General features: G+C 34.3%; 1 protein-coding gene across 1 annotated transcript; it reads left to right on the top strand.

Moving 5' to 3' along the window:
- The first annotated feature begins 498 nt into the window (after positions 1–498).
- On the top strand, positions 499–12,985 carry LOC120133581 (THO complex subunit 7B-like). Its single transcript, XM_039150144.1, has 3 exons — positions 499–545; positions 10,934–11,558; positions 12,762–12,985. The coding sequence occupies exons 2-3, from the start codon at positions 10,961–10,963 to the stop codon at positions 12,767–12,769; spliced, it is 606 nt and encodes a 201-aa protein (XP_039006075.1). The 5' UTR covers positions 499–545; positions 10,934–10,960; the 3' UTR covers positions 12,770–12,985.
- Positions 12,986–15,382: the final 2,397 nt, after the last annotated feature.

A 15,382-nucleotide genomic window follows, 5' to 3' on the forward strand; every position in this document is an offset into this window, starting at 1 on the left:
GTTATCACCCACTTGTAAAATGAAATTATTCCTCATATTTGTATTGATATTATCTGCTTTGAAGAATGAATTTATCACGCCATCCCAAGCCACAGAAAGCTTTGTCTTCGTGAACTTTTTGAAAGAAAGCACAAAGGGTCATACCCGTTGTTTAAATATAATAACTCTCTATTTAATTAAAAATAATAATTATTTTATCTTTACATTTAAAAATTATCTAAAATGGAAATCCATTAATTTAATTGTTAAAGATATTCATATTTATTTTTATTTTGTATGACTTTAAATCTCAACATTTGTTTAAATATAATATCTCTCTATTTAATTAAAAAATTAAAATAATTAATCTTAAAATAAAATTTATATTTTATTTTGAAAATATAATATTATTTACTTTCAGTTCCTTGCGACTTTGCCTTCACTTTCTTCACATTCCTTGAATCCAAACGTAAGCTTATGAGGAAACCAAGAAAACACAAGCGAGCACTTACCATCAACAAAATCTTCAGCATATTACTTTACCTCCCTCGAAGCTCTTTGAATCGGTAATGTTTTAGCATTTTCTTTTGCTGTAATGATTTATGCATTCGTTATTCCCTCAACGTTCGTATAGATTCCTTCTCATAATTTTAATTTCGGTTTTTCTCCTTGAAGATATTTGTATGTTTTGTTTAGAAATATGGAAAAAGATCAAATCTTGCTAAGGCAAAAAAAAAAAAAAAGAGAGTAAAATATGGTAAACAGAACTATATAATATTTGACTTTCTTGTTGGAGAATTTTTTTAATTGAACTGTGTTTTGTGTTTCTTCCGGTGACTGCATTATTCTGATGGTTGTTCCATATTCAGTTTGTTATCTTGTAATGTGGAGAGTAGGGGTTAGCCTTCGATACAATCTAGTGTGGCCAAAACTTTTGAGTTAATCGAATTGGTGAGTTTTATTTTATAACTCAAATTTTATTTGAAATTTTTTCGAGCCGAGTTTATATAATTAGAGGAAAGTCGAGTTATTCGAATTTATGTTTAAATTCAATTGTAAATATTTATAATATTATGATACTATTTTATTCCAAATTAAGCGATTTTCTAAAACCATATTGTCTGAACCGTCTTTCGGGTGGGTCCGGAATTGGGCTTCGACTTGAATAATTACGAAAATTGCAAATTTAAATTTAAATTTAGAAATCCGACTCGAATTGTTTACCTCTAATTAATTGAAATTATTACTAAAAAAGGTAAAAAAATGTTAGATAGAAAAAATAAATAAATAAAAATGAAAAGATAAAAAAATATAAAAAACAATGGTACTAAAAAATAAACCAAAGGAAAAGAAAATAATAATAATATTAAATTATATATACCAGAGAAATAGAATAAAATTAAATAAATAAATAATAAAGAAGCATTAAATAGATAAAAAATTATTTTAAAATGAAAATAATATGAGGAAAAAATAATACTAATAATAATTAAACGCATAATAATAATAATAATAATAATAAAAATAAATTAGAATTTAGGGATCAAATTGCAAAAAAAATATAAATGAGGACCAAATTGAAACAATTGAAAATCTTAAACATATATATAGCTTTCAAAATGTTTTGAAAATATTATATAAGTTTTCAAAAAAAAAAAATGAAATGAATAACAAGAAATAAAAAAATATTAATTATATGATATAAATTATATAATATATATTTCAAAAAAATTTAAACTATATATTATATTCAAAAAAGTTTTCAAAAATATATATATAACTTTCAAAATGTTTTGAAAATATTATACAAGTTTTCAAAAAAAATGTTTTTAAAACTATATATTATATAATTCTTCAAAAATGTTTTCAAAATTATATATTATATAATTTTAAAAAAATGTTTTCAAAACTATATATTATATTTATCTTCAAAATGTTTTAAAAACTATAAAATACATATATTTTCAAAAATATTTTAAAAACTATATATTATATTTGTTTTCAAAATGTTTTAAAAATTATATAATATATATAAATGTTTTCAAACATGTTTTCAAAACCATATATTATATATATATATACTTTCAAAAACTATTTGCAAACTATATAATATATAGATATAAATGAAATAAAAAATAAATGGACAAAAATGAATGTCTACAGTTGCTCCTCTTTGTCCTTTTTCGTGGAACGAAAAATAGGACAAAGACAAAAAGACAAAAATTTTCGTTTAGTGGAGTTGAAAAATTGACTCTGAAAGGATAACTCCCTGTCGAATTGAGTTGTGGATGGCCCCTCCATCGCGAGGTTGAGTCAATCTTGAAACAATATAGAGTTGAAGTCGTAGTTCAGGATTTGAATTGGAATATGGCTTATCGTTTGTAGTCCGCGTCAGTCTTCTTCTCGGTTTAAAGACCTTTGTTTAAAAATTCGACTGGAAAGTAGTTCTTTCACTCCACCATGTGGTTGACAGGCCCTCGAGCTGAATGAAATCGAACTCGAAAGGTCCTTGTTGAAAGATAGCTTTTCTCGACTTAAGCTATGCTGTCGGAAAATCGGTTTTTTGCCACTATGGCACGGTTAACACATGTCTTCTTTTCGACTTGAAAACCTCAGTTGCAACCGGACAGTAGTATGATTGTGGTGTCATTGAGCTGAATGGAATCAAACTCGACAATTTTATTAACAGATAGCCCTTCTTGCCTTGGGCTATGCTGTAAATGATGTGCCTAAGAGCTGAGCGTAGTCGAACTCTAAGGTCTTTGTTGGAAGATAACCCTTCTAGCCTTGAGTTATGCTACAAATGATGTGCCCTCGAAGCTGAGTGTAATCGAACTTGAGAGTCTTTGGCAGATAACCCTTCTCGACTTAAGTTATACTACAAATGATGTGCCTCGGAGATGAGCATAGTCAAACCCAAAGGTCTTTGATTGGCAGATAACCCTTCTCGACTTAAGTTATGCTGCAAATGATGTGCCCTCGAAGCTGAGTGTAATCGAACTCGAGAGTCATTGGCAGATAGCCATTCTCGACTTAAGTTATGCTGCAAATGATGTGCCTTGGAGCTGAGCGTAGTCGAAATCAAAGGTCTTTTGGTGACAGATAACCCTTCTAGCCTTGAGTTATGCTGTAAATGATATGCCCTCGAAGCTGAGTGTAATCGAACTCGGGGGTCTTTGGCAGATAGCCCTTCTCGACTTAAGCTATGCTGCAAATGATGTGTCGTTGAGATGAGCGTAGTCAAACTCAAAGGTCTTGTGTTGGCATACAACCCTTCTAGACTTAAGTTGTGCTACAAATGATATGCCTTGGAGCTTAGCGTAGTCGAACTCGAAGGTCTTTCGGTCACAGATAACCCTTCTAGCCTTGAGTTATGTTGTGAATGATGTGCCTTGGAGCTGAGCGTAGTCGAACTCGAAGGTCTTGACTAACAGACAACCTTTGAGTTATGCTGCCGATAGTTTCTTAAAAAATGGCTTCCCTTTACGGGTCTAAGCCGATCATGATTCTTCATGTGGTTCCTTTGAGCGAGTCTGAACTAAGTGTTTTTTGGATGATTCCTCTTCACGGGAAGGCCCACTGATAAATTATTTCAGCCGGATATCCTCTGTTGTGGAATTGAAATCTGGCTTGAAGACATTAACTTGAAATATGTTGCTCGTTGTTGAGTTGAGCTGAACTGGATTTGTTCTGAACTAGTTCTCAAACTCATCTAAAATTAGTTGAGGCGTAGCTTCTGACTGCTAAGTTAAGCGACCACCATCAATCTTTAAAGGTGCTTTTAAATCGTGTATCCTTCACCTTGAAGTCGAAACTTGGCTCTAAAAGCTGTAAAAAATCATGTCTACGAAAAAATAATAAATGTGATGCTCTTAAGTATGCCTAAGATGCATGCAACATGAATGAGCTCTGTTTTATCTCTCGGACGGAGTCTCGTGTTTTGTCTGCCAATCTGGTCCTTGGAATCGATCATGCCCCATTTGCTTTTCGAGCTTTGGCTTTACGGACCTTTCATATCTGAGACTGTTCTGTTTGAAAATGTATTTCTCATTTTTCTTGTTTTAGGAGGAAAAATTATAAAAATTCTGTAAAATATTGTTCGCAATTGAATCAAATTGTAAACGTGAGTTTAAATATCAAAGGAATCAAGAGCCCTTTTAATGCTTTCAGAGTTACAACTCTTTGGCAAGTGTTTAAATAGATGAGTTGGCTTTAGGTTGGCCCCCTTTCTAAGGTTTTGGTAACCCAAAATGTCATTTTTTTTAAATATCGCAATATGCTTTTGCATTTCAATTGGGTGTAGACAAAATGATGCAACTAGCATGATCAATTACTAAGCCTTTTATTTCGGTCCTCTGAAATATTCCATTTGTTCAATCTTTGTAGGCTTCTCTAACAAAGGCAGTGCAAAAATATCGGTCTAAAAATGAAATTCTTGAGTGCTCGTGTGTAGTTGACTATAACAGGTGTTCCTTAACTCCCTTAGTCCATCATTACCGAAAATTTCTTGCTTAGATAAATTTAATTTAATTTGTTGTTATATGGCTAGCTGAATCCATAAAGCGGGGGAGTTTAACCAATTGCTTTAGAGGGACAACTTAACATTATAATCATTTTTATCAAGTTAATTGAAGGGTTCATCTCATCACAAAGTCTTCGGTCGGACAGTAGCAGTGGAGCAAACACTGAATTGCCAAGTGTTCGAACAATGTCATGGTTTGAACGTAATCTATTCATAAGGCCAAGGCGTTCAAGATTCCTCTATAACCAATTGCCTTAGTGTAATAGCTCATCCTTACGGATTTAATTTCTTAAGATTGTCAAGAAGAACCTGTTATAGTCTAGGTGTTTGTTGGAAGTCAAAAGTTTCATCTTTAGAGTTCAATTTTCAAGCAACTGACCTAAACTAGATTCACTTACTTGACTATTCCATCTGTAAAGATCATGATCATCACTGTACGTATTAAATAAAAACCATAGAATGTCATATGCAAAATGATGCCCCATGGTGTCTGCACCTTATGAAATGAAAAGGTTATATTGGTTGATTGCAAGAGCAGAGTACGGTGTTTGAGGGTATATTTGGGTAAGGTCAAAAGTCCTTGTTCTAAATCATGTTACTTTGTCAAAGATCTGTAACTTTAAACCATTTACAGAGTTTCTTAATTCAAATGATATTCAAAGAACTGCAAGTTTGCAAATATGATTCATTGCTCGTCATCATTAAAGTAACATAAATTTATTCAAATGTTTTTACAAAAAACTTGAGAAAAAAAGAAAATTTAAACAGAATACCTCAAATGATGAAATGATCTTCCTCACTTGGATGCCCCCAAGTTGTTGAAGTCGATCCAGTTTTGGTTACGCATCTTCTGTACGACTCTCTTGAATGCGTAACAGTTCTCAATTGTGTGACCCGAGACACCGCCGTGATATTCACAATGTGCATTCTCATCATACCACTTGGGGTATGGGGGCTTCATGGGTTCCACCGGGTATGGTGACACTACATGGGTGTCAATAAGTTGATGGTAAAGCTCTTTGTAGGTCATGGGAATAGGGTCGAAATGTTCCCTTTCCCTCTTTGGTTCTTTAGAATCTTGTTTCGAAGTACCTGACGGTACAGCTGCAGTTGATTTCGGTTTGGAGATTGTAACACCTTTATTGGCATGGTTGATGTTGTTAACCTCTTCATCCCGCTCTCACATAGGAGGTTACCTGCTGGCCTCCCCATCCTTAATTTTGCCTTACTTTATGGCTGACTCGATCATTTCTCCGGCCATAACCAAGTCTGAAAAGCTTCCTGATGTGATAGCAACTAGGTGCCTGAAGTATGGAGCCTTCAGGGTTTGTACGAAAAGCTTTCGGGTTTACTTTTCCTCCAACAGTGGATAAACTTGCACAGCCAAGTCCCTCCATTTTTGTGCGTATTGCCTGAAACTTTCTTTATGCTTCTTTTCCATGCTTTGTAGCATAACTCGATCTGGCCTTATGTCATTGACATGCTTGTATTGTTCCAAAAATGACTTGGCCAGGTCCTTCCAGGTCTTGATATTTGATCGGCTTAGCTGGTTGTACCACCGAATGGCTGAGGCCGACAGACTCTCCTGGAAGCAGTGGATCAGGAGTTGGTCGTTTCCTCCATATCCTGTCATCTTTCGGCAGAACATGGTGATGTGAGCGGATGGAAAACTGTTCCAGTCAAACTTCTCGAATTTTGAGGACTTAAATTTTGGAGGAAGAATTAAGTATGGGACTAGACTGAGTTCCGCAACATCAATTCCAGGGTAGTTATGGTATCCTTTAACTACCTTCATTTGATCCTCTAATTTCTTGATTTTCTCCTCCATCTTCCTTGATTTGTCCTCTTCATTTGAATCTGGTATATGGTAATAACCCGGATTATTCTCAGGGTTAAATAAAGAGGCTGAGGGCTTCGCTTTTGTAGCAGATGAGTCCCCTGGAAGTTTCGGTAAGATTTCAGGTGAGACAACTACTTGTGGGGTAGGTGGTATAGTTACCTCTTCCGGTGAATCTGCCCCAGGTGCACTAGTCTGTTGTAAGCCAACTAACTTGGCAACGATCTGATCAACCAAAGACTCTTAGTTTTTCATGATTGCATTCAGAGTACTCAGATTACTCTGGTTTATCTTGTCTTCAAGTTCTTTCTGCAATTTTGCCATGTTCTCCTCGATTTTCTCCATTCTTGCTTCCATCTTCTTCTTTTTCAGGTGGGTGTTATTCGGATGGGATGATTCCAATGCCTAAGGTGGTGTACCCAGTATGTGTTCCTTTTGATGAGACATGCATATGTTAGTTAATGCAAATGTAAAGAAAATAACAGAATGCAAAATGTCTAAATGCATGATGCATGAAATGTCCGAGGCATTGATCTAAAAAATGTGTCTGTTATTAGAAATAATCCTTATTGGGGACAAAAGTATTTTATCTTTTAAGAGAACAAAATATTCTGACAGCTTTTGACATGTTGACTAGTCTTCTATCTTCGTCCGTCACCTGTTGATAACCTGTCGAACCGCTCTGGCTTCTCTGGATGAACCGTGCAAATGTTGAGTTTCTTTTTGTACTGGCCCAAGAAGTATCGAATAACTGTATCTCTGACATTTATCTTTTGTTGAATCTGTTCCCAACGAATACGCCATTGGAGCCCTCAATTGATAGGAACTATGTGAAGTTCATTTGTCTGTTTCTTAAATTCGTCAGCAATGGTCTTCAATTACAGCTATCGTTTTGCCATTGTTATCTTTGAAGGGACTTCCAAGATCAATAATCTTCATCTTTCCCCTGCAACCTCTACCAGTCAGTTCTTGAAAGATAAACTTTCATTGTGCTTGATGTAGACCCGGTTCATTCTGAGTCATTTATAATACAATAGAGTGATATACTCTTCAATTGTGGGCACCACGTCTTCTGGATTGAATGTGACACATAGTCGCCTTGTAGACTATCCTCTCTATTTTCATCTCTAGTATTACAACCCCTTTATCCATTAATACAGATTATATATGTTTAACAAACACGTTTTTGGTGGATCAACACCTCTTTTAAATGATGCAAGCGATGAAAACAAGATAAAAGAGAACAAAAAAAAAGGATTAGTGACGTAAATCAAAACGATAATAAAAATGAAAGATCCTACCCCATATGATATCTACCCCACATGCATATTATTCCTACTCGGACATGATCTCTATCCCGCATGCTAATTTCAAACAAATCCTAACCGCATATTCGTCTAGTTCGCATGCTTTGAATAGAAAGTAAAGTAGGAAATAACTCAGGCATCCTAGGGTTTGAAATGAGGTTTTGGGGTGGGCTCTAATTCCATGTACTCTCTCAGTTTAGGCTCTAAAAAAGGTACTCGAGTTCTCCTTGATGGTGCATCCTTGGGCTTGCCAGACCCTTAGTCCTAAGCCCATCACAAGCTTTTGTGGACTAAGTTAAATTCGAGAGGAAATATTCCCTTATGCCCATACGGAGAATAAATTCACACGAAGGCATAAGATATATGAATCCCGAAGGTTACTTGCTAGGCCCATACGGTGAATAAATTCACACGAAGGCGTCGCTTTCACCCCCACTTAAAAGGGTTCGGAGCTCGGGTATAGAGCTAGAGATGACAATTTTGAAAAATCTAAAATCATTAAAAAAGGTCAGTACAACTATTTACTTGAAAAATAATCAAAGATAAATAATTAGAATCGAATAAATAAATTAAAATTTAAACTTGTAATTTTCGCTAAAAAAGACAACCGGAAATTAATTTCGGCCTGACTCACTTACATGTCCCTAGCGGAGTAGCCAAGTTGTCGGAACCGTCTTTCAGGTGGGCCTGGAATTGGGCTTCGACTTGAATAATTGGATTAGGAGTCGCCATCGACCATTTTAAAATGAATTTAGGTGGGTCGGACACCATCTTACATGATCTGCGTTGTACCAGAAACGTGTTGGGCTCGGGAGTCGGTTACGATCAAGGAAGGATTAACACCCTTGAATCGCCCTTTCGGTACAAATTAATTTATCGGTTGTCTTTAATTGCGAAAATTGCAAATTTAAATTGAAATTTAGAAATCCGACTCGAATTGTTTACCTCTGATTAATTGAAATTATTACTGAAAAAGGCAAAAAAAAATGTTAGATAGAAAAAATAAATAAATAAAGATGAAAATATAAAAAACAATGGTACTAAAAAATAAACCAAAGGAAAGAAAATAATAATAATAATAAATTATCTATACCAAAGAAATAGAATAAAATTAAATAAATAAATAATAAAGAAGCATTAAATTGATAAAAAATTATTTTAAAATGAAAATAATATGAGGAAAAAATAATACTAATAATAATTAAACGCATGATAATAATAATAATAAATAAAATAAATAAGAATTTAGGGATCAAATTGCAAAAAAAAAATATAAAAGAGGACCAAGTTGAAACAATTGAAAATCCAGCGGCCAAATTGAATGTGGTGACTGAAATGAATTGTGGCTCAAACTTACAGGGGCTGCAGAGAGAATTTAACAATCTTCTAATTACACATTAGTCCTCGATATATAAATACCAAAAACCCTCCATTCTCCCCTCATTCTCACCATTTCCCTCCTCTCTCTCTCAAATTGAGAGAAAAAAAAATTCTCTCTTTACTCTCTAAGGCTCTCTCGTCGAAGCTACCGTCGGCCGCCAGTACTCGCCGCTTCGGCCGTCGCCAAAACACTCCCCTCACCAACCTTAACAAAAATCAGAAGCCAAAATCCCCAAAAAACCCACTGAACGGAGTAAATCTAGGTTTGAAGTTCCGGTTTTTACCCCTTTTCGTCGTTGACCCTTGGATTTCCGATGCTTCTCCTCCGGTGCCGTTCTTCGCTCCTATTGTTGAGAGAAAGGCCTCAACCTTTCTCGTTTTTGTTGGTATTTGGGGCGATTTTTGTATAATATACTCGTGTTGATTTTTTTGTCTCAGTTTACTGTGGGTACTGTCGTATTTTGGTTCTTTGTGGTTTTAATTTACTGGCTGTATATCTCTGTTGATCGATGATACTTGGTTGATGGTTCTCTGAGGTTATCTCTTTAGTGTACTATTCTCACGATGGTATTGTGTTTGGTTTTGTTTTTTGGCAGTATGCGTTAATGGTTCTGTGTGTTTGGCCGATGATCGTTTTTTCTCCTCCTGGCCGTCGTTGATACCTTGATATTTATAGGCTCCCATTGGGGCCATTTCCGGTTGTGGTTGGAGTTGATCCCGGATATTCCGGGGTTGTTCTCGGTGATCTCGGATGGTTCAATCAGAGTAGTTTCGATTTTGGTGCTGCACGTTGTCAGAATCCTTGGCTGACCGATGACTTTAGATCTTCTGGAACCCTTGATCTCGACCGTTGGATTGGGTCAGATCCAACGGTCCAAGATCACATGCGGCGTTGGAGTTTTTGTCTTGATAAGTTAGGGTTTTGCAACCCTAATGGACCTGGGCTGGTTCAGGCCTGTTTAACCAATGTTGGACCCAAAACGATGGACCTGAAACAAAACAAAATAAGTTAAAATTAATAAAATGAAATGAATAACACGAAATAAAAATAAAAATAAAAATAATTATATAATATATATTTCAAAAAATTTTAAACTATATATTATATTCAAAAATGTTTTCAAAACTATATATATATAGCTTTCAAAATGTTTTGAAAATATTATATAAGTTTTCAAAAAAAAATTTTAAAACTAAATATTATATAATTCTTCAAAAATGTTTTCAAAACTATATATTATATAATTTTTCAAAAATGTTTTCAAAACTATATATTATATAATTTTTAAAAAATGTTTTCAAAACTATATATTATATTTATCTTCAAAATGTTTTAAAAACTATACAATATATATTTTTTTTAAAATATTTTAAAAACTATATATTATATTTATTTTCAAAATGTTTTAAAAATTATATAATATATAAATGTTTTCAAACATGTTTTCAAAACCATATATTATATGTATACTTTCAAAAACTATTTGCAAACAATATAATATATAGATATATATGAAATAAAAAATAAATGGACGAAAATGAGTGTCTACACATATTCAATACAAATATATGTTCTTTCATATTTTTAATATATGGTATGCAACATATAACATACATAACCGAGGGACTTGACTCAAACATAAAAATTACTAATTACTAAAATTTTCGAGTTATTCAAGTTTTAATTTATATCTCGACTTGAATTTGAAAGTTTTTCAAGTCGATTCGAGTTGATTTTTTTCGAGTTGAGTTAACAAGATTGGTTTTTCGAGTCGAGTTTTACTCAACCCTAGTGGATTGTTTAGAGTGATACATGTTTCATTATTAAAGATAAAATGATGTTTCATTTCTAGCTACCGCGGATATGTATGGCATTTTATTTGAAGTAGTCATGAACTTATATTGCAGGGTAGGTTGAATATATAGGACGTTGAGATGTTGAGGAAAGGAAGCAAAGTTTCTGGTAGAGGAGAGACGGGTGCACCAAATTATGCTTTTGGCCCAGCTGAAGATGATGTTATTTTAAAACACAGACTTCTGACCCATACCACGACTACGAGAGGTGAACCGCCATTGAAGAAGCTTCAAAGGAAGTTCATCTCATTTGTGTTAGAGGTTGAAAAGGATGAAGGTAACTGTAACGATTTTGCAAAACTTTCCAAGGATTTCTTGCGAGAGTTGTCTGCATTTGAAATTCCAATACTGAAGGGTAAGGGTAAGGCTGTTATTGATGCAAACCTTAGAGAAAAGGAGAGCTTCATTGCGTTGAAAGATGAGATAAATATGCAGATATTGTTTGCACGGACTGTCATAGAAGATCTAAAGAAACAACTAGAGGAAACTAAGTTTGAGAGGCAGCACAAGGAGGAGTGTGAAGCGATTACAAAACTGGTCTCTTCACAACCACCAAGATCAGATACAGAGAAAAGCATCAGAGAGAGAGAAGGAGATTGCACCGCTGGTGGCAGAGGATACTGCTGGTTCAAGGTTACTGGAGTTTCGAAAAAAACAGTTTGCATTGCTGCTTCATGTGGTATGTTTAATTCTGTAAGTTACATGCAGTTTTCGCTGTTTCTGTTCTAAACATGATCGAATTGAAACATCTTTTTGTGATGCTTGACATGTTCTGTATGCTAATATATGTTGATTGTGAGAATATGGTCTCTTGAATCCCCTCCATGAACACACGTTCTTTGTTTGCTTAACATTATCTCTATATTTAATCTCTTTTGAATCCCATATATTACCTAAAACTGCCCTTGCTGCTTTTTTCCATTCTTAGAAGCCAATGCATGTTTGTCAACTAGATTCTGAGTTTGTTTGCTATCTTTTTCACATTGGCACTGAAATTATTCCTTGTTGGATTTACTAAGTTTTTTTTCAAGATGGATATGTCCTATGAGAGAACACCTGCTATCATTTTAAGCTATGAAGATTGGAAAATGAAGATAAATTGATTCAATGCGGATTCAACTTATTGATGATTTATTTCAGGTCTTTTTGTATGTATACTAGTTTACTTTTTCATTAACTGACTCTTATTCCCATATGTAATGGGTAAGGGGGAGATAGGATAGTAGGCTGCCCCCAACGCCAGGTTGAGAGCAGCTTCCGTAAGAGACCTCCAAATTATGAAATGCCCTCCGTGGGACTCGATCCCACGACTCTAAGGTTAAGAGCCTTGTACTCTACCAACTGAGCTGGATGAGCAGATTGCGACTAGGAAATTTCATATTACCTTTGTAATGGACGTGGCTTGGTCTTTCTATTATTTAACTCCTACACTGAACTTCTAAGATCATCTATTGACATGAAGAACTACTTTGTTGTTGGTATCAAACAATACTTCTTCTTAATTGGTTCCATATTCCTTATTGATTTAGGCAGACATGATTTGGAATAGATTTATGCTTTATTATAGCCTTTTCTCACATACTATTTGCAGAATCTTAGTATCATTACTTGTTTTAAATTAAAATTTGAATGGAATGGCATGGTTCTTAAAATCCTTCAAGTGACTACTGTTTTGCTTTTGTCACCATTCTCATGTGCTGTCCCTTTATGGGTTGTGTTTTGGTAGCCTCAATGATGCACCTTTCCCTGTTATGTTGCATGACAACGGATAAAATGTAAGAAAGATGCATCTGCATTCTGATATACCCAAAACATCTTAAGAAACTGGTTGAATCTGTATGACATTAAATTTTCTTATCGTGCTACATCTACTCCCAGGCACGTGGATGAGTTGCAAAATACCATAGAGGAGGAACAAAACAGTTTGATTGACTAGATGATAATGGTGACTGAAAAGCAGAAGAGTGGGATGGAAGATGCCAGTGGGGGCTCTGAAGCCATGGCTGTTGAGTAGCTTGGAGCTACATCCAAGCTTTGCACTTGTAAGGTTTTGTAATTTTAAATCGTGATTGTTTCCATCGAAATAATCTTAAAACTTTGTTTGTGGCTTATTGAGCTAAGATTTAGATTACAAGTCCATCAATCTTTCTTTTACTATCACATAACTTCTTTAAACAGAAATAATGATACTAGTTATTTATATATTTTAAATTCGAGTTCCCAGTATATAGAGACTTAAGATTCGCTGACCTCTTTATCTGGTTGTATCAGAGAGATATTCTCTTCTGATGTTCTTTGGGTAAGTGTTTAGTGTAATGTTTTTTTGGAATTATTAGCCGGAACCAGGTTTCGTTCTGTGTATCAGGTTTTAAACTTCATGAATTAACCCATCCATTAGTGGTGCTTACTGGTACAAGTTCAGTATATATATATATATGCTGTAATGGAAGTGTATAGAAGGTGCATCATTGCTTTGTCGAAAGAATGCATAATTGCATTAAACCATGTACTAAATCAGGTTGAATGCAAAGAAAAACAATTAAAGCTTGTGTCCCAAGGTAACAGTGATAATTATCTTTTTATTTTCCTGTGGACCAAGTAAGAGCTGGTAGTTGTAAGTGTTAAGTGGGAATTAATTTGTTCTGGTATTTTTTTTAATGTAGACAGGCTGACGGATGGGGAGTCGAGCAGGGAATTCGATGGGAGCATATTAAATTGAGACGACTAAATTAGTTTACTTTGCAGAATCACTAGTCATTGCATATGCGTAGGCGGTGGCGGATCCAGAAATGATTTTGAGTTAGGGCAGGCACAATCAATGAAATAAATAACTAACCGAAGAAAATTCGAATTGAAACAAGAATAGATCCATCACAGTGCATATGCATTTTAAAATTTGGACTCATCCAATTATTCTTGTAGTTTTGTTTTGATTACCTAACTATTTTTCTTTTCAAAATCATATCTAAAGTTCAATTCTGGTGACATGTCCTTTTTAACGAAACAAAACGTAATTTTATGTATGTAGCATCTCAAATTTCGGGTTAATAATTTTGGGTTGACCCAAGTGAATTTTAGATGAACCTAATAGTCCATCAAGGAACATTGAGCCAAGGTTGAGTTTGTTTGTGCTAGAATTGAACCTAAATGGCCATGGGCCAAAAGTGTAATTAGAATTAAAAGGGGATTTTTGCATAGAAGGTAAAATATGAGAGGCCAAAAGTGCAATTAGACCATTGATGAAAAAGAGAATGATATCTTGAGATTTTATAAAGTGTTGGGCTTGGCTTTTGGGGACAAAAACCTAAAGGGCTTTTGTCTCTTCTCTCCATCTCCCCTTTCTCCATTTTCGTCTTCATATTTCCTTCACCAAGCTTCACAGGTCAAAGTTAATTTATTTGGGCATATTTTAAGCTCTCTTTAAACTATAACTCATTCATAAGCCTTCCAACAACCTTGTTGTATGATTTAACAACCTTATTTTCACGTGTTAACAAGAGGAAGTGGGTGGTGAATATCTTAGTTCAAAAGAAGAAGGAGATAACAAGTGTAGTTGAAGAAATGAGCTTCATTTCGGATACCTTAACTTAAGTATTGTATTTCTAATTTTTTGTGGTGTTATGAATTTCCTAAATGTGATGTTTGATGGGGATTTGAGTATTTCAACATGTTGGGTGTTTGCTTTATTCTTACCTTAAGGACATTTTTGTTGCAAAGCTTATGTTTTTATGTGTTAAATGACCATAACTAACTCTCCTAGGCTTTAGAACATGATTTGGGACTAAAATTAGGGCTTTTGGGAGGATTGTTTGAGTGATTCCCGAGCATATTTCTAGGTTTTCTGGGTTGTAGTATATATACTATTCATATAGTATCGATATTGTTCATATATGGGTAAAATCTGGGCATTTTGTAAGGCGAGTATCGATATTGCTTCTCTGGTATCGATACTGACATTCTCAGTATCGATATTGAACCTCTCAGTATCGATAATGGGAATTTTTGGCACTTCAAAATTGTTTTTAGTACCATTGAGTATCGATACTACAGGTAGGGTACCAATACTTTCTATTTTGGATGGTTAAATTTAACTTCGTTAAGGCCCATAAGAGCGAGGGATAACCCATAATAGTGAGATTTAGTCTGGGAGAGTCTTAAGTGGTTAAAAGTGGCTAGAAATTGTAAGTTTTATGATGTAAATTCATAGATTATAGGCTGTAAATTGGAATAAATTGTTGGAGTTTCATAATATAATTCCCTAATTTATATCTGATGATATTTAGGGATTTTACTATAATGTAGATATTGATTTACTTATTTTGTGTATAGTTTCCTAGTTTAGATTGTCTTTGTAATCTATAAATCATTCTTATCAATAAAAACTAATTGAAAATAATATATATGACTCACCATTGAGAATATGATTCAAACACCTAGTTTCTACATGGCATTAGTTTAGGTTACACGATCAATCTTCAATGGCTACTACAACACATGAAGGTA

The sequence above is a fragment of the Hibiscus syriacus genome, unplaced genomic scaffold (genome assembly GCF_006381635.1).
Source record: "Hibiscus syriacus cultivar Baekdansim isolate YM2019G1 unplaced genomic scaffold, ASM638163v2 tig00110584_pilon, whole genome shotgun sequence".
Classification (NCBI taxonomy): Eukaryota; Viridiplantae; Streptophyta; class Magnoliopsida; order Malvales; family Malvaceae; genus Hibiscus; species Hibiscus syriacus.